Source organism: Sorex fumeus, unplaced genomic scaffold (genome assembly GCF_029834395.1).
Source record: "Sorex fumeus unplaced genomic scaffold, SorFum_2.1 ptg000110l, whole genome shotgun sequence".
Classification (NCBI taxonomy): Eukaryota; Metazoa; Chordata; class Mammalia; order Eulipotyphla; family Soricidae; genus Sorex; species Sorex fumeus.
In genome coordinates this window covers 1985158-2006595 of record NW_026606167.1, presented here as the reverse complement: position 1 = coordinate 2006595, position 21438 = coordinate 1985158, and the positions used below count along the sequence as shown (strand labels likewise).

The window sequence follows — 21438 nt, the reverse complement described above, 5'->3', positions numbered from 1 at the left end:
CGGGGGCCCCACCAGGTGGCGCTGCCGTCGGTGCCCCCCCAGCTCCCCTCCAGGAGTACGGCCGCCCCGGGATGCCCCCTTGAGCTGCCCCTAGGCCGTGCTGGCTTCTAGGCAGTGCAGCTGCCTCCCCAAGCAGGTCGGAGGGCAGCAAGCCCCAAGGCTGTGCCCCAGGGACAGACTGGGGCTAGGGTGGGTCCTGGCTTTGCCAGACTTTTGGGGCCCTCTGGTTCCCTGGTATCAGTCCAGGGCTGCTGCCTGCCAGCCTGACCCATCCCCAGAGCAGCCCTCTTCACAAGGGCAGGGCCCGGGGACACAGCTTGGTGTCAGCCTCCTTTCTCTCTGGCTTGAGTGAGGCACGGGGACAGGAGGGTCATTTTCTACCCAGAGACAAGAGACACATCCAGCAGTCAAGAAAAGTCATCTTTAGAAAGGGGTTTCCAAAGGAGGGACAGTGCCATCTGAGTGGAGACCCCCTCCATGCCCTCTGGCCACTGCGGTCAGGGGACATGGAGCCCTGAGAACAAGGGTCTGGGCCACTGGCTTCTCTGAGTGCAGTCCCTCCACACTGCCCAGGGAAGGGTGGCCGTTCCTGTGTCGGGGGCACGGTGGGCAGCAGGCTGGATGGACTCATCGACTCCTCACCAGGACCCGGTACAGGGAGAGGCTGAGCACAGCAGCGACAGTGGCCCCGATGGCGCCCAGGGTCACCCGGAACCAGAAGGAAGTGGTGTGTAGCTCCCCTGGGACGAGGTGTCTATGGGAGAGGCTGGCTGAAGGCCTGGACATCCACATCTGGGCCCCCGCCCCCTGCCCCATGACAGTGCTGGTACCCACTGGAGTGTGGCCATGGTGGCAAGCCGGGTGAAGACGGCAGGGCTGGGTGCAATGCAGGAGAACGGGGTGGGGGCAGGCAGCCGATGCCGGAGACAGAACTCGGCCGCAGACAGGCCAGGTGGAGGGACACCTTCAGGCAGGTCTGCCTTACAGGAGACCACCAGGCAGGGGGTCTGGCCATCCATAAAGCAGCGCTGAGGGATAGAGGGGCATGAGGGCACAGCTGACACGAAGGCACGGGGAAGCTGCCAGCAGGTCCGGGGGTTCAGGGCTTGCCTTGTAGATGCTGGCAACGGGTGCAAAGGACCCAGGGTCACTGCCATCGAAGAGCAAACAGGCAACGTCACAGGCAGCGTCTGGCGTAGCTACCAGCAGGCTGTCTGCCTCCACCTCACACAGCTGGACAGAGAGGGTGGGCTCAGCTGGGCACCCGGGCCGCTCCCACCCCCACCTCCAAACCAGCGGCCACACTCACAATCAGGTACTTCTCCTGCCCGTTCACCTGCACCGTGTTGATGGTGTGGCCGGCCGCGTCCCCGGCATCGGGGTGCTGAGGAGGGAAGGACTGGAGCTGCCCTGGTGCCAGCAGAGGCCCCGGCCCCCTCCCCCATGCCCCAACACTCACCCCCAGGCTGCGGCCGAGGAAGGCCTGCAGGAAGGCAGACTTGCCCACCCCGCGGGTGCCCACCACCTTGCATAGGAGCACGCTCCTCTGTGTCTGCCCCTTCTCCTGGTCCAATCTCTTTGCCCGGGTGACTGCAGCAGAGGACAGGGGTGAGGGGGACCTATCTGGGAATGGGTGGGGGTGGGCGGGCAGGGGTGGGGCCCACCTGTGATGGCTTGGGCCTGGGAGTCCTGCTCGCACAGGGTGGGGTAGCCCAGGTGACCCAGGAGCTCCAGGCAGCGCCGCACGTCCAGATAGGCCAGCAGGCTGTGGACGGGAGAGAGGGAGGAGTGGGTGCCGCCGGCGGGGTGGGACGGGTGCGGGGCCAAGGGGCTGCGCTTACGTCCACTGGCAGAGGTACCCATGCAGGGGCAGTCCAGCCGGCTCCACATGGACAGCCCACCGGAGCTCAGGGCCCCACGGGGGTGCCGGGAACACACTGAAGAAGCTCTGCAGCTCCGAGGGCGAGAGGACACCGTCTGCATCCTGTGGGCAGAGGGCCGTGTCCCCAGTCACTCTGCATCCCCACTGCGGGGCCACGTCACCCGTGTCCCTCCCCTCACTGTGGGGCCACGTCACCCATGTCCCCTCACTGCAGGGCCACATCACCTCTCTCACCTCAATGTAGGGTCATGTCACCTGTGTTCCCTCACTGCAGGACATCACCTGTGTCATCTCAGCTCTGCGTCACCTCACTGCAGAGCCATATCACCTGTTACCTCAATGTAGGGCCACGTCACCTGTGTCCTCTCACTGCAGAACATCACCTGTGTCACCTCACCTCTGCATCATCTCACTATAGGGCCATATCACCTGTCACCTCACTGCAGGGCAATGTCACCCATGTCACCTCACTGTAGGACGTCACCTCTGTCACCTCACCTCTGCATCACCTCACTTTGGGACCACATCACCTGTGTTTTCACTGCGGGGTTATGTCACCTGTATCACCTCATCTGTGTGATCCCAATGTAATTTCCCACCTCCGTCACCTCACTGTGGAGTCCTACCTGTGTCATGTCATGCGTGTGTGCAGCTCGCAGGGCTCACCTGATCGTGTTTCTCAAACAGCCTCTGCACAAACTGATAGCCGAGATGGTTGAGCTCAGTGCTGCAGCCAGCCGGCACGTGGAGGCTGTGGGGACACGGGCGACTGTTCCCCTGGTAGCTTGGGCTCAGTCCCCTGGAGCTGAGGTCCCAGCTCCCCTGGGCTACCAATGGGCAAGGATGGGAAGCCCTGCCCACACTCACGGCGGGGACAGGTAGTCGGCCGTCAGCTCCAGGTCGTCCCCATAGCCAAAGCGCCGCAAGATAGCCCAAGTGGTCTCGTGGCGCCCGCGCTGGATGAAGAGCATGTTCAGGAAGAGGAAGCCTGTTCAAGAGGACACGGCTAGCACCAGGCACGCCCCTGATCACTCCCCACCAAGGGGTGCCCATCTCACCGTCCAGGGTCAGCCGGCCGTCCCTCACACCACCTGCCACGTTCTTGCGGACCACAGTCTTCACGTCCTCTAGCGCCTGTGGGGCCAGCGGGTGCCCAAAGCAGGACTTCTGCCCCCGGGGAGGGACCAGTGAGCTGAGCCTCAGCTCTGCCCCATGGCTCAGGGTCCCCTGGAGATAGGCAGAGGGACGGCGAATACCTGAAACGCATTGAGCTCCTGGTCACTGAGCATCTGGTCCAGGTCCTGGTCGGAGAGCCTGAAGATACGTGTGAGCGCCTGGGCACAGGCGGGCCGGAGCTGCAGGAACCAGTGGCCCAGCTCAGGCTCAGCCCTGAAAGGCTCCCCCCCATTCCCCACACCCCCTCCCCGCCCACCTGCTTGGCCTCAGGGTCATAGAGCGGAGCAGTGGGGTGAAGCACGGCCTTCTGGGCATAGTAGAACAGCTCTGAGATATTCCGCAGGTTCTTGGCCGAGCACTGGGACAGGCACGAAAATGATGTGGATCCAGGAAGAGTGGTTATAGGGGATGGCCCTGCCCGGGAAGGAGCCCGCTCACCTCCACACAGGTCTCAATCTCAGGGTACTGGTTCATGAGGGGCAGCACGGCCTCCATGGAGCTCCCGGGCCGCAGGTCTGACTTGTTGCCCACAAGAATGATGGGGACCCTGAAGGGGCCACGATCAGTAACTAGGGACGGGTGAGCTGGCAGGTTCGGTCCAGCCCATCCTGTTACCTGGGTCCCCTTTCAGTGCCCCCGTTCACTAGTGGGATCCATTTGGTTCGGATCTGAAAGGAAAAGGCGGGCCTGAGGTAAGAGGCCTGGCTGTCCCTGGGCACAAGGTCTCCAGAAAGGATCAGCAGGGGACCCGCACTTGCCCCAGCAGTCCCCAAGCTGGCTGATGGAACCCCCAGCTCACCTTCTCGATGGTGGCCGCCTGGGACACGTCATACACCATGCATACCACACTGGCCTGTGCAGGGGCAGTGCTGTGTCACGGGGAGCCCCCACTCCCCTCCTGCCTCCCCATGACTCACACAGGGCTTGCTATGGGGCTGTGTCTGGGGCCCGAACCCCGCTGTCCCAACCGTGGTCTGGCCCTCTGCTCTTCTACATGGCACCCAAGTGGTGAGATCAGCAAACTCTTGGCAGGTGAGAGGGGCACAGCTGCATGGGGCAACGGTGGCAGAAGCCAGACCCGGCCCAAGCTGTATGCGGAGGTGGACTAGGCCCTTGTGAGAACAGGTGAGGAGGGTGAAAATGCTGCAAGGGCCAAGGGCGTGGGGGCGCTGACGGCGCAGCTGCTCAGCCCCTCCGAGCAAAGTCCCCCAGCCAGGGCCGCACCTTGTGGATCTCGTCCTGCAGCTCCTCCGCCGTCTGCTCGGCCTCTGCGGGAGAGGACGCTGAGCTCACGCGACCGGAGCCCAGCCCACGCTGGACCGCACGGGCGGGCAGGCGCCTACCTGAGTAGTCCACGATGTGGGTGGGCACCTTCTCCGGGGTGACATCGGCGGGGATGGTGATGTCTTCCGCTCGGGGAGGGACCTGGGCACACCCAGAAAGAGGGGCGCGGGCGCACGATGGGCAGGCAGGGCCGGACCCGGCGGGCGGCGACTCCCAGACCCCGCACGGCAGGACCCGGCAAGCGGCGGCCCTCGGACCCGCATGGCAGGACCCCGCGGGCGGCGCCCCCCGGACCCCGCAAGCGGCGACACCCGGACCCCGCACGGCAGGACCCGGCAGGCGGCGACCCCGGACCCCCGCAGGCGGCGCTCCCGCCCGGTACCTGCTCGGGGAACTCCTCGCCCACCAGCGAAAGGATCAGCGACGTCTTCCCCACCTGGGCTGCAGGGAGGGCCGTAAGCGGCGCCCCCGCCGCTCCCGCCCGCCCGCCCACCGCGCCCGCCGCGCCCGCCTACCCTCGCCCAGCAGCAGGATGCGCACGTCCCGCCTCATGGCCCGGCGGCCCGACCCGCGAACTCCGGTCCGACTCCCGCGGTCCGGGCCCCGCGCTCCGCTCGGCACTTCCGGCCCCGCCCCCGCGGGCGCCGGCGCAGGCGCGGGCCGGACCCACGGCAGCGGCGCCCCCGCGCGGACGCGCCCGGTACCGCAGACACCGGGGTCCAGGGCGGGAGTGGGCGGGGCCTCAGCCAGAGGCGTGACGGGGGCCTCCACCCCCAAGCCCCCGCGACCAGTGCCGCTGCTTCCTGGGATCTTTTTTTGGGGGGGGCCACAGACGGCGGTGCTCAGGGATCACTCAGGGGACCATATTGAGTGCTGGGGATCAAACTCCATTTAGCTCTGCAAAGCAAGAGCCCGCCTCACTGCACTATGCTGGGGTCTTTGTGGGGGCTTTGGGGACACACCGGGCAGTGCTCAGGGGACCCGTGGAGCTGGAGTGGAGATTTCAGGCGCACAGCGAGGCCTGTGCCTTCCCATGGGGCCAGCTCCGGCAGGCAGGTTGGGCAAACAAGGGCTGTCAGGGGCTGTTTATTTGAACTGTACAAGGAGGGACAGTGAAGGAAGGTGCCAGCGGCAACCACAAGGGTCCAGTCACAAGTGCTCCTGGGGGCTGACACCCGCGGCGGCAGGCACAAGCTCCCACACCAAGATCTCGCTGTGAGCCACGGAGAAGAGCAGTCCGGCAGACGGGGAGAAGCGGCAGAGCTGCATGGGGCCCATGTGGGCGATGAAGTCTTGTGTGGCCCCTGAGCCACAGTCCACCAGGCACAGCACTTGCTCTGCAGGTACAATTAGGCTCAGCTCAGGCGCTGCTCACACCCTGCATCCCCCACAGGGGAACTGTCTCTCGTTAGGGACAAAGAGCCAGAGTACCTGGGTGAGGGACCCTGCCCGGGGCCACCAGCACTCACCAGCCAACACAATGGCTGCAAGATGTGGGCCGGAGGACAGGCTCAGGGACATGGCAAAGGCAGGCAGCGGGATGGTCTTTACAACCTGTGGGCAGTGGGTGTGAGGCACTGGCCAAGGCTTGCCGAGCTGGGACACTCCCTACCCGAGCCAATGGGACCCTGTGCCAGGCAGGCGGACACCTGCTTCTGATGGAGGCTGTAGAAGATCATTTCCCGGCACTTGCCCAGACCTGCACAAACCAGCAGTGCCCGGTCCCAGGGGCAGAAGGTGGCAAGGGTTGGTGGCAGGTGAACAGGATCCTGGGGAGAGGAGGGGCAGATGGCAGCAATGGTCGTTCCTGATTTTGGAACCTGAAGAGGCCTATGCCTTCAGGATGGGGACAGTCCCCAGCCCCAAGGAGGCCCATACCCAAGGGATGGAGATACTCCCCAGACCCCAGACCCAGGGTGGGGAGCCCTCACCCAAGGGATGGAGACAGTCCCCAGACCCCAGACCTGGGGAGGTCCATACCTCCAGGATGGGGGCTGGGAAGCTCAGCCAGTCCACAAGCCCGCAGTGGTCCCGCAGCCAATCAGAGGCCCAGATGCTGACCTGCTGGTCCCCACTGGCAGCCAGCCACAGGTCCGCCCCCTCCACCCCGAAGGCTCCATACTAAGGAGGAAGGGCTGGTGGGTGCTGGCTGGTAAGGAGAGTTGGGGGCCATCCCCCACCCCCTCACAAGCCTCATCACCTCTTTGCTGGTGCTCTGAAGGGTGCAGATGGGGGCACCGTGGTGGTCATTCAGCACACGCAGGGTGATCCCAGTGCACAGCTGGCTCACTGCCACCAGCCCAGTCCTGTCCCCTGAGAGGATGGTCTGCCCTGAACCAGGCGTGATCACACACCGTCACCACTTGCTCCCTCCACTCCCCGCCCTGAGCCCTGGGCAGGCACTCACCGTCGGCAGAGAAGGCAACAGTGGTCAGTGCGGCCAAGTGCGGCTGGACCTTGAGCTCCATTGCTGTGTGGGAGATGCTGAAGACACGCATGGTGCCGTCGCCGTAGCCCGCAGCCACCTGCTGCTCCTGTGCACGACCGCAGGACAGGGGGCTCCAAGCGACACAGAGGCAGCTCTGGGACCACAGGGCCAACGTCAGCAGGCTGGAGCTGCCCTGTGTGGCCTTGCGCTGGCCCGGCTCCCCTCGGGAGAATACCTGATTCAGAACCCGGAACTGGACCAAGAGCTCCAGGCTGGCAAGGGACCAGACCCGCACGCTGCCGTCGTCGGCACAGGTGGCGCACTGGGCCTCACTGGGGCTGAAGGCCACCTCGTTGACCTGCGGGGACAGCGGTCGCTCAGCCCCGCCTCCACCTGAGTCCCCAGGCTGGTGCTGTTTCCCGGGGCCCACCCATGGGGCACGGGCGGTGCCAAGAGCCACAGCCCGACCCAGACACACACGTGGCAGTCGGCAAGGCTGCGGTTTCCCGATGGCCAGGATCAGCCAAGCACCTGGTACGAGGAGATCCTGAGATGGCTCCCAGCACTGTGGTGGTGGGGGGATCTCTGGCAAACAGCACCTGGGCTGGAGGTGGCCCGAGCAGGCCTAAGCAACCAATCCCCCCCCCCCCGCAGGTGAGGCTGTAGGTCCCCCTCTCCCACCAGGGTCTGGGAACCACAGGGACTCCATGCATGGCCCATCTCCAACTGTGATGACTCCGACCGGCCAGGAAGCAGCTCAAGGCCAGATACTGGGCTTGCGGCCTTGAGCAGCTGCCCACAGGGCCAGCAATCCTCAAAACACTCAGGAAGCAGCTGGCTGGGGGTAGGAGGGGGCGGGGGCGAAAGTAGGTCTAAACCTTGCACCCTCCGGGCCAAGAATTCCCTGCAGGCTGGGGAGAGGCCGGGGGCTCTAGAGACGAGAGTCTACGGGGACTCATGGAACCTGGAACCCAGACAGGAAGAAAGGCTCTGTAGGCTGGGCCCTGGCTCTGTCCTAGTACCACAGGGTCCCCGAGCACAGAGCCAGCAGTCCTGACCCCAGACACGGAAACAGAAACCCCGAGGAATAAGCTGCAGCACACCAGCAGCACGCTGGGGACAGGCCAGCGGTCAAGGCACCAGCACAGCAGACGAGGGTGGGCAGGGCAGATCCCAGGGCAGTCCCCCAGAGCCCCCCAGGGCCATGGCCTTACCTGACTGCAGTGGCCACTGATGAGGCGCGTGCTGGAGCCCTTAGCCCAGCTGATGAACCAGATAGTACCAGCTGTGGTGCCCACAACACCCATGTCCATGCTCTCATGGAAGACGGCGCTGACCACAGCGCCATCCAGACTCAGCTCCTGCTCCATCGCCAAGGAGCTGGACCTGGGGCAGGTGCAGCGGGGTCAGCGTGAGCACAGGATCTGGGGGAGCCCTCACCCAGCACTGGCCTGGAAGCACGCACCTGACCGCCATGCCTGCATGCCACAGCTCCAGGACAGCTCCCACGGCCCAGAGGCGCAGCCGCCGCGAGCTGCTCCCGCTGACCAGCCACCTGCCCGAGCACCGCAGAAGCCCTGTAGGCGGGAGGCCATGAGTTCGGGCACAATCCAGAGAGAGGTGGGGGCAGGGGCACAGGGCACCCACCGATCTCCCCCTCGTCCGCCTGCCAGGCCAGGAAGCAGCGTCGGGCATGCATGTCCCAGACACAGACCCGGCCAGCACTGGAGCCGCAGTAGAGCAGGGGCTCAGCTCCAAAGCACAGTGAGGTCAGCTCGGCGGCCCCCACCTCCGCGGAGAGAGGTTCTTGGTGCGCCTGCGGACACCGGGGCCAGTGGGTCAGCAGCGTCCTGGGTACCGACCCCATCCCGAACCAGAGCTGGGCCCCACCTGCAAGACTGTGCCAGCACCGAGCTTTGGCAGGGGCCAGAAGGTGGGGGCACCCTGGCCCACACACACCAGCTGGCCAGCGTCCCAGGGGCTGAAGGCCACCCCGTGCATGGGCTCCAGGAGGGGCACAGAGGCCAGCAGCTCAGCGGTGGCCACACTCCACAGGGCCAGGGTGCGGTCAGAGTTGTCCCCTACAGACGAGCCGCCCGTCAGCTGCATGGGCCAGGCGGGCGACTGGGCGGGGCCCCCTGCCTCCCCACTGACCCAGCGAGGCGAGGAGCCGGTCGTCGGGCGAGAAGGCCAGGGCCTGCACTGCAGCGTCATGGTGCTCAGGGAGCTGCCGGCAGGAGCCCCCAGGGACGTCCCAGACACGAATCTGACAGCAGCCACAAGTGGGGCTGGGTCTGCAACCCGAGGCTGAGGCAAGGAACTGGGTGCAGGGAAGGGGCTGTGGGTGCAGGGAAGGGTGCTGGGCGCAGAGAAGGGCGGTTGTGGGTGCAGGGAAGGGCGCTGGGCGCAGGAAGGGCATTGGGCGGGTACAATGCAGGTACAGCCTGGAGCTGGCCAACACTGTACCCCCAGCTGTCCCAGTGCTACAGCCAGCCGCGCCCAAGGAGCCGGGCACACAGGGGGTCAGGCAGGGTGGGCACCTGGGCATTGTGGCTGAGGGCCAGTGTGGACACCTCCTTGGTGTGGCCGAGCCAATGGTGCTGGGCCCCAGAGTGCAGGTCCTCCACCACCAGCAGGCGGCCGCACGAGTAGGCGAAGAAGCCTGTGGGGAGGAGGACAGAGCCGCTGTCCCCGACCTCCTGCTACGACCGCCCCTCCGGAAAGGTCCCATGAGGGCCCAGTAATGGTGGGCAGTGACCTGGAGACTGCGCCTGCTCCCACTCCGCCCTGGCCCCTGGCCCCCAGGTGCCACCTACCCGTGTCAGGGTTCCAGACCAGGTTGGCCCGCCCGCCGCCACTGTAGCCTACCACGGCCTTCAGGTGCAGCCGCTCACCGCCAGCAGGACGCCAGGACACGCACTATGAAGAGTGGACTCAGGAGACCAGGCCCACCCGAGGGTGTGGGTCACAGGCGCTGGAGCCCGGGACGAGGCCCATGGGACAGGGCAGGGAAGGAGGGGCGTGGCTGGGGGAGCCCACCCAGTCCCTGCACCTTGGCTGGCCTGGAGGCCTCGTGGTGGGCGGCGAAGGGCCCGCAGGCAGTGGGGCGGGGTGCTCTCAGGTGTGGGGCCCCTGCGGGGGGAGGGTGCTCAGCACGAGGCCCCATGGGCAGGAAGGTGCAGCCCAAGGGACAGTGCCCACTGTCTCTGCAAGGTCAGCGTCCTCCCTCCCCCACTTACCGAGCCAGCGATCAGGAGACGCCCTGAGCCCTGGAGGTTCCCCGCTTCCCCAGGCCCCATCTCTGGCTGCGCCGGCCTCCCTGAAGCCTGGGCTCTTCTCACACGCTCCCTCGTGGTCCCCAGGTGAGAAGGCTCTGAGGGACAGGGCTGGAGAGGGCCCAGGGGCCTCCGGGCTGCCCAGGCCCTCACCCTGACCACACATTGGGGCCTGTGGTTGGGAGTGCTCACTGGCCTTGGACATGGTGCCCTCGGGCTGTCCAGGCCCCGGTCCTGCAGAGGGAGATGTCAGCTGCAGGCAGGGCTGGAGGACAGGAGGGGGTGGGCCCAGGACCCCCAGGAAAAGTCATAAGACTGACCACTGCACGTCATGCTGGCGTCAGGGAGACACTCACCAGCCTCATGCGGCTCGGGGTCTGTGAGCAAAGCCCGGGCACTGCAAAGAGAGAGAGCTGTGGGCAGGGGGCAGGGGCCACGGGAGGGACACGAGCATGTGGGGGCCACGGGAGGGACTGGGGGACATGGGAGACGCTGCAACCAGGGTGCCAGGGTGGTATGGCCCACAGCACGAGCGCTCACCTTCCCGGGGCTGCTTCCTTGGGAGCCAGGATGTCCCAGAGAAAGATGGCATCCCCCACGCTGAGGACCTGCTGCTGGTCAGGGGTGAAGGCCACAGCCCGCACGGGCGCCGAGTGGCCGATGAACACCTATGGGGGTCACAGCTGGGACAAGCCAGGTCTTCCCACCCCTCTGCCCTACAGGCTGCCCTCAGCCCGCGGGGCGTCCCCCGGGCCCTCCATCCCAGCACACACCTGGCAGCGGGGGCCGGCCCGCGCTGAGTAGTCCCACACTTTGACAGCCCGGTCTGCTGCCATGAGCAGGAAGCGCCCATCTGCACTGAGCGCCAGGGAGGAGCAGGCTGGGGGCTGCATCCCGGAGAGCTGCATGGAAGGCCTCATGGTGGGGGGTTGGGCAGGATCATAGGCACTCCTGCTCATCATGCCCACACGTGTGCACCAGATACTCACGTAACTCACACATGCCCACACGTGCTCGTACACATGCATGCATACTCATCACTCGCATAACTCATGCATCCCGCACACATGTCCACATGCTTGGACACTCCTATAACTTACACACACACATTCACTCTCATAAGTCACACGCACTCACATACACAGCCACACACTCACATCACTCACACATGACCCCAAACACACGCTAATACACAAGCATAACCCACTCATGTTTACACACACTCACATAACTCACACACATACTCACATAATTCATGCATGCCCACACACTCATCCTCATACACACACACATACACTCGCATAACTCACATGATCTCATGCGCTCAGAGAAACACACGCTCGTGTATATAACAGTCACATGTGACCACACATCACCTACATATGACATTCATAATGCACGTCACACACAGCCTCATACACATGCTCTCACACACATACATGCTCACATGCACACATGTGCAGCCTCACGCATGGCTGGCGGGGCCACAGCTCACCTCCCGGACCATATGGCCAGATGTAGCGTCCAGCACCAGGATTGTGGCAGATGATGTGGACACCAGCAGGTGACCAGGGGGAGCAGGCCCAAAGCAAATTGCTGTGGCTGAGTCCACGTGGCTGCTGGCCGGGTCTGGGGCACAGATGTCCACCTGCAGCAGCTGGGAAGAGCAGCAGCTACTGGCCAAAAACTCTGGGTGCCTCTGGACCCCCATACTGGAGGAGCAGGAGGGACGTGGCTCGGGCACGACCCAGCACCTGTGCCCTGCCCTCAGGCTCAGGAGTCAGTCCCCGTGTACCAAAGCAAGAGGCCAGCTCTCAGTACACGTGCTACTGTGCTGCCCCTGCACACACGGACCTGACAGTGCCTGCTGCCTACCTGCTCCAGAGAGCCTGAATCTGCCACGGTCACCATGTGCCCAGAAGGGCCCACGAACGCCAGCAGGCGGCTGTCCGAGCTGATGGCCAAGGTGTTCCCACTGGCCTCCTGCCACACCACATCAGCTGCCAAGAGTGGAGCCAGGGTATAAACTGCCTGGGGGAGACTCGGGTGCAGAGAGGCCCAGGAACTCTCCAAACCTGCTTGCCCAACCCTGGGCCGGCCCTGGGGTGAGGCCTGGAGTGAGGACTGGGGTGAGGCGGGCCTTCGGGCGGGTCACAGACGCACCTGCCACCCGCAGCACGGGACACTGGGGGTCAGCACAGTGGTACTGGACCAGGGCACCCTGAGAGCAGGTGCTGAAAAGGAAGTTGCCATCGGGGCTGGTGGCCAGGCTGGTGATAGCTCCTTCGTGATACCTGCAGACAAGAAAGAGACAGTGCAGGAACATCTCCCCCGCAGGGCTTCACCTGTGCCCAGCCCTCTCCCCTCCCCCTCACAGGGTCTCACCTGTGCTCCAGCAGCACCTCAGGGGTTTCCAGGCTGCAGGCACGCATGACCCCACTGCTGAAGCCACAGAAGCAGCGGGGCTGTGTGGGGTGAAAGGCGACAGCCCGGGGCGCCTCCTCAGGAGACACCAGGTCGTATAGCTGCACAGGTGTGGGGCCAGGAGGGACGTGAGGGGCCGTGTGCAGGCGGCCAGTGCCACCCGCCCCAAGGGCATCCCCCACCTGTTGCAGAGTCGCCAAATCCCAGACTCGGATGGTGTGGTCCTGGGCCACGGTGGCCAGTTGCCCACGGCTGTGCTCAGTGGCCAGAGCGAGCACGGGGCCAGTGTGAGCCCGCACCAGCACACAGTACTCCTGGGCCACCACGTCCAGGAAGCCCAGGAGGCCTGCGGAGGTTGTGGACAGCACACGCTGCCCATCAGGGCTCACCTGGACGGTGGCAACGGGTCCCTCATGCCCTGGGGAGGCGAGGAAGGTGACCACAGGTGACCCTGCCGCCCTCCAGCTCCCGCCAGGCAGGCAGCTCGCAGGGTCCCAGCCCAAGATGCAGATCGAAGCAGAGGGGCTTCAGGCCTCACCCGTCTCCAGCAGCACGGCCGAGAAGTCCAGGGGCCAGAGGCGCAGGTGGCCATCCTCTGACCCCACGGCACACAGGGTCTGGGAGACGCTGATGCAGCTGATGGCAATGCCGGGACCTGGGGGAGACCCAGTCAGCCAGAGCCACTCCCCAGCGGGTGCTGGGCACCTACAGGAGTCCGGGGGCCATGGGCACCAACCTGAGCCGGAGGTCCTCTTCTGCGGCACTGGGCTGCCAGGGGACTGCGCAGGCATTAGGCGGCGAGCCTGCCGCACGGCCAGGCACTGGGAGTCCACCTCCAGGACGTGGCCACTGCGGCTGCTGGCGTAGCTGCGGGGTGCAGGTGAGGTGAGGCCTGGCTGGAGCAGGGCCCGGGCAGCTGGGGAAGGGGAGCCGTGGCTCACAGCGTATGGTCCTGGGCCCGTGAAAAGGCCACGTCCGTGAAGTGCAGGCCATGGTGCTCCCCCAGGTCCACGGGGCAGGGGCGCAGCTCCCCACCTCGAAGCCGCCACAGTCGCACACTGCCCCGTCCACATGAGGCCATCCTGAGGGGGGAGGAGGAGGGTGAGCCCGGTGTGTGCCTGAGGGAGGAGGGTGATCCCGGTGTGTGCCTGAGGGAGGAGGGTGAGCCCTGTGTGTGCCTGAGGGAGGAGGGTGAGCACTGTCAGTGACTAAGGAAGGAGGGTGAGCACTCTTGGCCTGTCTGGACTTAAAGAGGCAGACTTAAAGTGGACGTAAAGTCTGGATTTAAAGTGACTACTGTCTCCCCACATCACCTGGTCTCGTCATGACTGGCCACCACAAAGGTCTGGATGTCCACATCAGTGTGCACCTTGGCCAGGACGGCCACCTCGCCACCATGTCCCACCTCCTCGGTGCCCCATGCCATCACCACCTGCAATGGGCCTCACTGAGTCCCACAGCACCCCTTTGTGGGCCCTTGCTGGGTGCTGAGGAGGTGGGTCCATGGCTGGGGGTTCTCCACACCAGAGGTGCGATGCTCCAGCACTGAATGTTGGGCAGCTACAGAAAGTGTGGCCATGGGTGTCAAGAGGGACCCCTCCTCAGCCCCCCTGCCAGGTGCTGCCCCGTGGACCCCCACCCCCCGCCCAGCTCCTTACGGTCCTCCCGTGTCCGTCCTTGCCCACACCACAGAGCAGCGTCCCACTGTCCGAGAGGCTGTGGACAGAGGAGGGGGTCATTGTGGCCCGGGTGACCCCTCCAGCCCCCCAACGCCACAGCCCACCTGAGCGAGCACATGGAGTGGAGCGGGCCATGGAAGAGGCAGAGGCACCGGGCACTGCAGACATCCCAGAGCCGCAGCACACTGGGGAAACGGGCCTGTGCTGAAGCCAGGAGCCGGCTCCTCCCGTCCAGGGCCAGGGCGGAGACCTGGGGAGGCGCAGGCTGAGGGAGCGCCCTAACCTGGGAGCAGGGCCGTCCCTTGCCCAGGCACCCACCTCGTCCGTGTGGCCGAGGAAGAAGCGCTGCTCTCGAGTCTGGACATGCAGGAGCACGATGACGGCGTGGCAGGGGTACAGGACGCTTGCCCCATCCCTGGTCCACAGGGCCTGCAGCCGGGAGTGGGGGGACGCAGTCGTCAGAAGCCATGTGACAGCCCAGCTCCTCCCCAGGGGCTGCTGCAGGGGGGCACCCCCACAGGCCACTGTCCACACAGCCCGGGTCTCACAGCTCTGCTACTGTACAGGGCACACTCACCCACTTGGCGCTGGGGCCCCCAAAGCCAATGACCCCCTTGAGCCTCAGGATGGGGTCCGGGAGGAAGCTCTGGAACAGAAGATGGTGCCCTGAGGCCCGGGGCCAGGGGTCTCTGTCCTGGACTGTCCAGCAGGAGCGGGGCCAGGACCCTGACTCCACCCGAGCGGCCAGACCACACCTGACTCACCGCCAGCAGAGAAAGTTTCTTGCCCGGAGCTGCCTCCTGGCCCAGAGGTTCTCGGCTGGATGGCTCAGCAGGTGCACCACCGAGCTCCGGGCACGGCGGGGCAACCGTCAGAGCTGGGCTCTGCGGCTGACAGGGCATGACCCCTCCTCGGGCAGAGCTCGCCTCCAGGTGGGCGCACAGCTGGCCCCTGCTGCCTGCGTCCCTCAGGCTGGGCCTCGGGGCCCCATGCGCCCGGAAGGGCTGCGGAGGGAAAAGACTGTCAGTGCCCAGGGCTGTCCAGCCTGTGCCCCTGGGCACAGAACACAGGACCCACCTGCTGAGCTGGCCTGCTGAGGGCTCCTGGGCCAGGCTGCCATGGGGGTGGTGGCCCTTGGGATGCTGCAACAGAGCAGAGAACTCGCCATGCAGAGTCGGAACTGGGGCTCTGGCCCCGGGATGGACAGCGCAGCCAGTCTGCCCTACTAGAGCCACAGAGCTGCACCTCGATGCCACCCCAGGCATGGCTCCCACCAGGACTGGCCTCCCACTAGGCCCCCCTGGCCCTCCAGCCCACCTGTCTCAGGAGGGAACCGGCCCTTCAGGCATAGCTGCGAAGATGAACTCAGAGCACAGGCAGGGAACCTGGGTGGGACAGACGGTGGTCAGACTGGGTGGGCCTGGGCTGGGGCTGGGCAACGGGGAGGTGCCTACCGGAGGTACAGGTAGAGGTCGTTCCAGCACTTCCCCTTGGGTACCGGGAACGCCATTTCTCGTGGCATGGGGGTGACGGGCAGCTTGGAATGCCTGGCCTCGGTGATGGTGATAGCTGCAAAGGCAGTTCTCCAGCTCGAGGGTGCCCCATCCAGCCCCGGCCCCAGACCGGGGTCGCCTGCAGCCCAGCAGAGGGCCAAAGGAGGCAGGTGCTGGCACCAGTGGGGCCCCTGTAGGCTGAGAATTGAGGGAGGTGACCATCGGCCTCACCAGGGTCAAAGCTCAGGTCGCTGGTGAAGAGGCTCCTGACCAGCAGGCTGGCACACAGCCGCACGGCCCTGAGATGGCTGTAGTGCTGGCCGAGGTAGACCAGGAGTGTGTCCCGCAGGTCCACCTGCAGACAGGTCCAGCGCGACCCAGGAGGAGCCGGCCCCACCCCACCTACAGGAGGCAACGATCAGCACTGCCAGCCCAGGCTGAAACTCATAAACCAGCACCAGCCCCTGTCCTGTCCTGGCTGGGCTCTCCCCACCTTCCCCTGGCCGCTGGCTTCTGCACACCAAAGGGAACTGCAGCCACGTGGCCGTGGACTTGAACTCCTTGATGAGGTTGGAGAAGGACACACGGATCACCTGGGCATGCTGCGGGGGCAGGACAGGACAGGACGTCAGAGGGAGCAGCACGGCGCAGGCCCCAAGCTCTGCCCGCCTGACCCCGGTGGCACCTCAGTGGACACGTCCAGGTGGATAACAAAATGCTTAGCTGGCAGTGGTCGGAAGAGCACGTACAGGTACCGCCCTGTGAGCCCCAGGGACTGGGAGCCGGTCTGCGGGAGCTGGATGTAGCTGCTGGTAGCGGCAGCGCCCCGGACCCGATAGACACGGCACCCAAGAGTCTTGTCCTGCAAGAGGAGCAGCACCCAGTTCCTCGGGGCACGCCACACACTGCAGGCCGCAGAAGCCACAAGCCACCTTTACCTGCACGGCGGCCACATCACCCTCCTTGGAGGACCGCTTCCACTCCTCCACCTTGAAGTGTCTGAAGATGTTGAGGAACGGCTGCTGCCACGCTGCGGGGACTAGGGGGAGTGGGTCCCGCCAGCGGGACACTGGCTCGCACCAACCTGGAGGCCTGGGACCCCCCCGAGGGCCTGTCCCTGCGGCCAGGAACCCCCCAGGCCCCACCCGGAGGCCTGAGACTCCCCAGGCCAACACCCTGCGGCAGGAATCCCCCCAGACCCCCACCCTGAGGCTCAAACCCCCCCAGGCTCCCACCCGCAGGCTGAGACTCCCCAGGCACCAGTCCCGAAGTTAGGGAACGCCCCAGGCCCCCACCCTGAAACCTGACATCCCCCAGGCCCCCACCCGGCCACCAGGAACCTCCCCAGGCCCCTACCCCGAGGCCTGTGACCCGCCCCTCCCCCCCCAGGCCTCTACCCCGTGGCCTGAGACTTCCCAGTCCCCGGTACCAAAGTCAGGGAACCCCCTAGGCCCCCACCCCGAGGCCTGAGATTCCCCCCAGGCCCCCACCCCGCGGCCAGGGACCCCCAGACCCCCTCCCTTGGCCAGCGCAGCTACCTAGCGCCATGGTCTGGCGCTCGCACTTCCCGCCTCGGCCGCCACCGGCTACGCAGCGCGCCTAGCAACGGCCGCTTGGCAACAGCGCCACTTCCGGCGTCGGGGCACGTGATCGCGCGGCCGGCCGGGCGAGGCTCTTCCGGGCCACTGCCCGCGGAGCTCCGAGGTCTCCCCGCTGGCGTCCTTGGAGCCGGACCCTCTCGGGTTCTCTAGACAGCCCTGCGGTGGCCCGGTGGCCCGATGGGCGCCGGCCTGCAGGGTCTTGAACCCCTGGGCCCCCTATCCCCACCCCATATTCACGGCTGCGCCGGTCAGGGAGCTGTCCACACCCACCACCACTCCAGTCTGGCGCCCGCCCTGGCTTCCCGGCCCCTCAGCATTCCAGGATGGGGTAGTCCAGGTCGTGTCCCTTATGGCCACGGTAATGGGCCCACCTGGAGGAGACGCATCTAAGGCCCCACATCCCTCCATGCCCCACTCTACTGCCAGGCCTGGCGGCTCATGCCCAATCCAGGTTAGGTGGTGGGTGCAAGGCTGAGAAGTTGGCAAGTCAGAAGTTTCTGAGCAGCCACGAGCCACACTTCATTGAAAGACTCCAGGTGTTGGGGAGTCAGCAGAAAAATCTGAAAGCCAGGCCAGCCGGAGGGCTCCTGCCTTGCACACAGCTGACCCCGGAGTTTGGTCTCTGGCATCCCATATGGTCCCCTGTGCACCACCAGGAGTAATTCCTGAACACAGAGCCGGGATAAGCTCTGAGCATCAGTGGGTGTGACCCAAAAACCAAAACCAAGTCCTGAGTTAAGCAAATCTGCAGGTCCCTGCGGCCCCATCAGAGAGAGGAAGGGGCAGGTAGGGTCAAGACAGACTCAGAAGCAGGGGGGCCAGTGGCAGGGTTTTGGCACCTGTCCAGGCCATAGGAAGGCCAGTGTGGGCACAGTCCCAGTCAGTACAAAGCTGGGTCTGTCATGGTACTGTGCCCCCGAGTCCCCTTGGGTCTCTCAAATAAAGATCACTCTCTGAGGGCAGTTTCTCAGCTTTATTAGCTTGGAGGTTCTCACTACCAGCCCAAGGACTGATCTCAGGGCACCGTGAGCAGGAATGAGGTCAGCAGGTCCGCCCTGACCCTTGGCAACTGGCACGGTGAGGTCAGAGGTCGGCAACAACGGAGTTCCAGGTGCTTCGGACCCTGGTCCTCCAGGGGTGGCTCGGCAGCACCCACGAGGCCGGGCGCAGCAGGTCCCTGTGGTGTAGCCCGCATGGTGTGGGTGCTGCACTCCTCTGCCTGCGGGCAGGGCAGCCCCGAACAGTGGCCTGCTTCCTGGCATCCTTCTTTCGTTCCAGCAGTGGCTAAGAGCAGTTGGTGACCCGTGCCAGGAACTGCTGTGCCCACCACTCGTCCAGGTCTATGGGCACGAAGCCTGCAGGAAGGACCGGGAGCAGAGCAGTGAGGCTTCCCCAGGACCCACATTGTCCTGGGACCCACCCTGGGGGCCGGGATGAGATCAGAGGGGACCCTGGGAGGGAGGCTCACCCTGCAGCCGGGGGTTGGGGGTCCGTTCCACATACTGCACTGGCCTCAGACCGCTCTCACCAGCCGAGCCAGTGCCCAGCTGCTCCTCCACCTGCTGCCAGGCTGTGGGAGGACAGCGAAGCTGAGCTGGGCCCCGGCACCTGCTCCCACCTGGCAGCCACCCTGGACAGCAGCCCAGAACGAGGTATGTAGCTGCCTCGCTGCTGGCCACAGGAGACGGGCAGAGGGGAAGCGTGCGGCCCCACGACCTACCTTCAGACACAAAGCGGACGTTCTCCTCGTGGGCCAGCGTGTACGGCTCCTGGGCCCCCTCCAGGGAGGGGGACATGGCAGGGGGCCGCCGCCCATTCACCCGGTTGAACACGAGCCTCGGCCCTGAACTGTAGGAAAGGTGAGATGGTTGGTGACTGTCCCAATCCCATGGCCACAGGCCGGCCCTGATGCTCCCAGACACTGTTCCCAGATGTGTCCCAGGCACGACTCCATGCTCCAGGACATGGGTGCCCTTGCCAGGCCCCAGGCCCCCCCCCGCTGCCCCCCACCTCCCCTGACCAGCCAGGCCTCCACAACCCAGTTCTGTCCTGGGTCACTGCCCCCACCCCTGTGCCTTCCCCCTGAAAGGCCTAGTGTGGGTGCGAGAGCGTGCCCAAGACCCTCTCCCAGGCACTGTCTGTCTAGCACAGTGAGGGGTGGGGCAGTGCTGCTGGCGGGCGCACCTACAGCAGCCGGAGCCGGGAGTCCTGGGCAGCTCAAGCCGCTCCGCCAGGCAGCCGCGGTCCCGCTGGCCTGCTGGCTTTCCTCGGCTCAGGCCTTCCTCCGCGGCTGAGAGGGACGCTACAACAAAGAGGCGCGTCTTGAGGGGCACCGGCCCCACCAGCCCCCTCCGGCAGGCTGGGGGCACTGAGAAACTAGCGGGGCAAACGGCCTGAGCAGACAGGCCCCACCCACCTGCCCAGAGCTGCTGGGAGAAGGAGAAAAACGTGTGTGCATGTGTGTTTGGGGGGGGGAGGGGACAAGGGCTTGGGCAAGGGCCTGGGGATCCCAGGCGGGCTCCCGCGGCAGCCAAGGTTTCAGGGGCTCCTCCGGGTGCACAAAAGTGGGGGTTGCTGTGGACAGAGTCCACCCACATCTACCCCATCTGCACCCTGGGCGCAGGGGCCCCAGCTCTGCTCAGCTCCCACCTGTGCGTCCTCCACCACCCTCCCGGGCTCAAGACGGGAGTGACCTGCCCAAGGTCACTGGTCACTGCAGGTGGCGGCGCCGGGACTTCACCGCAAGCCCCTCTGTCGCCCTGTGAGCTCCCTGCTCTGTAACGCTCTTTGGCCACCCTGCAGGCCTTTGCCATGGCAGCCGGGTGCTGGGGTGCAGTGGCACCCCACTTCCTCCTGGGCAAGTCCAGCAGGAGAGGATGTGAAGCACTGCCGTTCCTGCAGCGCCCTAGGGGCGACCCGCTCCCAACAGCAGCGTCCGGGGCTCGGACGCAGACACCTGGACCACCCGGCTGGCCTCCCTCCGGAGGCCCGGGGAGGGCTGCAGCCACGGGGCTGCCTGCTGCGCGGGGTGGAGGGGCTGAGCCCACCTCCCGCCCCTGCCCCTGCCCCTGCCCCTGCCCCTGCCCCGTGGCCCCCGCGCCTCTGCCCTCCTCGCGGGCCAGGTGAGCCGGAAGCGCGCGGCCGGAGCACGCGGCCCGCTCACCTCCCCAAGGTCACCGCGGGCCCCGCGCGGCCCGGGCGCGGCGCGCGCCTCACCTGGACAGGGGCCAGGGGCCCGGCGGCGGCCGCGGGGGCGGCGCGGCGGGCGGCGCGGGCTGCCGGCCCTTCAGGAGCTCGCCGAGTCTGCTGTCCACCTGCTGCTGCGAGGGACCTGCGGGCAGCAGGGGGCCGCGTCAGCCGCCGCAGGCCGCGCGCGGGCCCTGCCGGCCCCACCGGCTGCCCCCGCCCGCCCCGCGCACCGGTGCGACGCTGCGCCACCAGCTTGCTGGGCCCCTTGGTGATGGTGTACATGGTGCGCCCGCGCCTCCGGCCCTCCGCCCGCCGCGCCGGCGCCGCGCGGCCCCTTTAAGGGGAGCCGCGGGGCGGGGCGGGCCCGCTACACGCCCCCGGCTCTTAAAGGGCCCGCGCCCGCCGCTGCAGGCTGTGCGCGTGGAGCCGGGCGGGTCCCGAAAGCGAGTGGGGCGAGTTCTGGTCCCCGTCTCCCCAGACCCAGGGCCTCGGGGGTGTGCTGGGTTCTGATGACCGTCCAACGCTGCGTGGACAACCACGATGTCCAAGGAGCAGACGCCCCTGGCCCTAACCCTGACCGTCTTGGGGCTGCTCCGTGGGGCCTCCTGGAGCAAAGGTTGTGCCCGCTGCAGTCCAGGACCTTGTGTCAGGGGAGTTTTAAGTTTGCTTTTTGGTGAGACGAGATAACTTTCATCCACACCTAAAGATGTGAGGAGAGAGAACAGGGCTTCTGGGGTGGAAATGAGAGACCTGCAAGCAGGGCGGCGGAGACCGGCATCAGACGCGTCTGCGGGGTCTCGAGGAAGCCCTTCCCTCGCGGGGGGCAACGTGGGAGGTGGGCACCTGAGAGAGGGGCAGTGGAGACCCATGGCACCCAGTGAGAGCCCCTCAGGGCCACTGCCTGGAGCTGCCAGGATGCCCTTATGGGCAGTGCCCCCTGGAGGCTGATGTACCCCGTAGCCCACCCGTTGTTCCGGTAAAGGGGGTCTGAGGCCCTCCCTTCCTGT

The 21438-nt window shown here is 66.1% G+C and overlaps 3 protein-coding genes across 6 annotated transcripts; all 3 read right to left on the bottom strand.

Moving 5' to 3' along the window:
• Positions 1-406: 406 nt before the first annotated feature.
• On the bottom strand, positions 407-4985 carry RHOT2 (ras homolog family member T2). 4 transcript variants are annotated; one of them, XM_056135156.1, is made up of 19 exons: positions 4858-4979; positions 4725-4783; positions 4402-4483; positions 4283-4326; positions 3858-3911; positions 3674-3726; positions 3497-3605; positions 3315-3416; positions 3139-3237; positions 2941-3049; positions 2750-2870; positions 2549-2633; positions 1842-1984; positions 1665-1765; positions 1460-1590; positions 1310-1384; positions 1111-1233; positions 835-1028; positions 407-754 (listed from the first exon to the last, which is right to left on the bottom strand). In XM_056135156.1, the coding sequence occupies exons 1-19, from the start codon at positions 4892-4894 to the stop codon at positions 628-630; spliced, it is 1848 nt and encodes a 615-aa protein (XP_055991131.1). In that variant the 5' UTR covers positions 4895-4979; the 3' UTR covers positions 407-627. The 4 variants fall into 4 exon arrangements, with proteins under 4 accessions (XP_055991131.1, XP_055991134.1, XP_055991132.1 ...); XM_056135159.1 differs by lacking the exon at positions 4283-4326 and having other exon boundaries at positions 4725-4778; positions 4858-4985; XM_056135157.1 differs by lacking the exon at positions 3858-3911.
• Positions 4986-5414: 429 nt separating this feature from the next.
• Positions 5415-17189, bottom strand: WDR90 (WD repeat domain 90). Its single transcript, XM_056135097.1, has 41 exons — positions 17180-17189; positions 16580-16725; positions 16327-16503; positions 16135-16243; positions 15873-16043; positions 15603-15717; positions 15466-15533; positions 15226-15290; positions 14913-15152; positions 14726-14794; positions 14467-14577; positions 14253-14398; positions 14128-14185; positions 13783-13901; positions 13411-13551; positions 13206-13336; positions 13008-13124; positions 12652-12887; positions 12431-12570; positions 12209-12339; positions 11921-12045; positions 11541-11702; positions 10819-10947; positions 10586-10713; positions 10402-10442; positions 10238-10279; positions 9823-9902; positions 9587-9689; positions 9311-9432; positions 8925-9090; positions 8661-8851; positions 8418-8586; positions 8236-8347; positions 7985-8156; positions 7006-7128; positions 6750-6924; positions 6543-6673; positions 6323-6463; positions 5992-6111; positions 5812-5896; positions 5415-5679 (listed from the first exon to the last, which is right to left on the bottom strand). Exons 1-41 carry the CDS (start codon positions 17187-17189, stop codon positions 5492-5494), a joined length of 5205 nt encoding a protein of 1734 aa, XP_055991072.1. The 3' UTR covers positions 5415-5491.
• A 1011-nt stretch (positions 17190-18200) lies between these two features.
• MCRIP2 (MAPK regulated corepressor interacting protein 2) lies at positions 18201-20810 on the bottom strand. Its single transcript, XM_056135167.1, has 5 exons — positions 20662-20810; positions 20459-20573; positions 18963-19090; positions 18711-18812; positions 18201-18597 (listed from the first exon to the last, which is right to left on the bottom strand). Exons 1-5 carry the CDS (start codon positions 20711-20713, stop codon positions 18527-18529), a joined length of 468 nt encoding a protein of 155 aa, XP_055991142.1. The 5' UTR covers positions 20714-20810; the 3' UTR covers positions 18201-18526.
• Positions 20811-21438: the final 628 nt, after the last annotated feature.

What these genes read in the sequence shown, in the direction of transcription:
- MCRIP2 (XM_056135167.1), bottom strand. Translation starts at nt 20,713, where the DNA reads ATGTACACCATCACCAAGGGGCCCAGCAAGCTGGTGGCGCAGCGTCGC. An exon ending in GGTGGCGCAGCGTCGCACCG is followed by an intron (nt 20,574 to 20,661) that starts GTGCGCGGGGCG and finishes TGCTGCCCGCAG; the next exon opens with GTCCCTCGCAGCAGCAGGTG. An exon ending in GGCCCCTGGCCCCTGTCCAG is followed by an intron (nt 19,091 to 20,458) that starts GTGAGGCGCGCG and finishes CCTTTCCTACAG; the next exon opens with TTCAGGGCCGAGGCTCGTGT.
- RHOT2 (XM_056135156.1), bottom strand. Translation starts at nt 4,894, where the DNA reads ATGAGGCGGGACGTGCGCATCCTGCTGCTGGGCGAGG. An exon ending in AGGCGGCCACCATCGAGAAG is followed by an intron (nt 3,727 to 3,857) that starts GTGAGCTGGGGG and finishes TTTTCCTTTCAG; the next exon opens with ATCCGAACCAAATGGATCCC. An exon ending in ATGACCCTGAGGCCAAGCAG is followed by an intron (nt 3,238 to 3,314) that starts GTGGGCGGGGAG and finishes TGGTTCCTGCAG; the next exon opens with CTCCGGCCCGCCTGTGCCCA.
- WDR90 (XM_056135097.1), bottom strand. An exon ending in GGCCGTGCTGCTGGAGACGG is followed by an intron (nt 12,888 to 13,007) that starts GTGAGGCCTGAA and finishes TCGCCTCCCCAG; the next exon opens with GGCATGAGGGACCCGTTGCC. An exon ending in AGTTCCGGGTTCTGAATCAG is followed by an intron (nt 6,925 to 7,005) that starts GTATTCTCCCGA and finishes CTGTGGTCCCAG; the next exon opens with AGCTGCCTCTGTGTCGCTTG.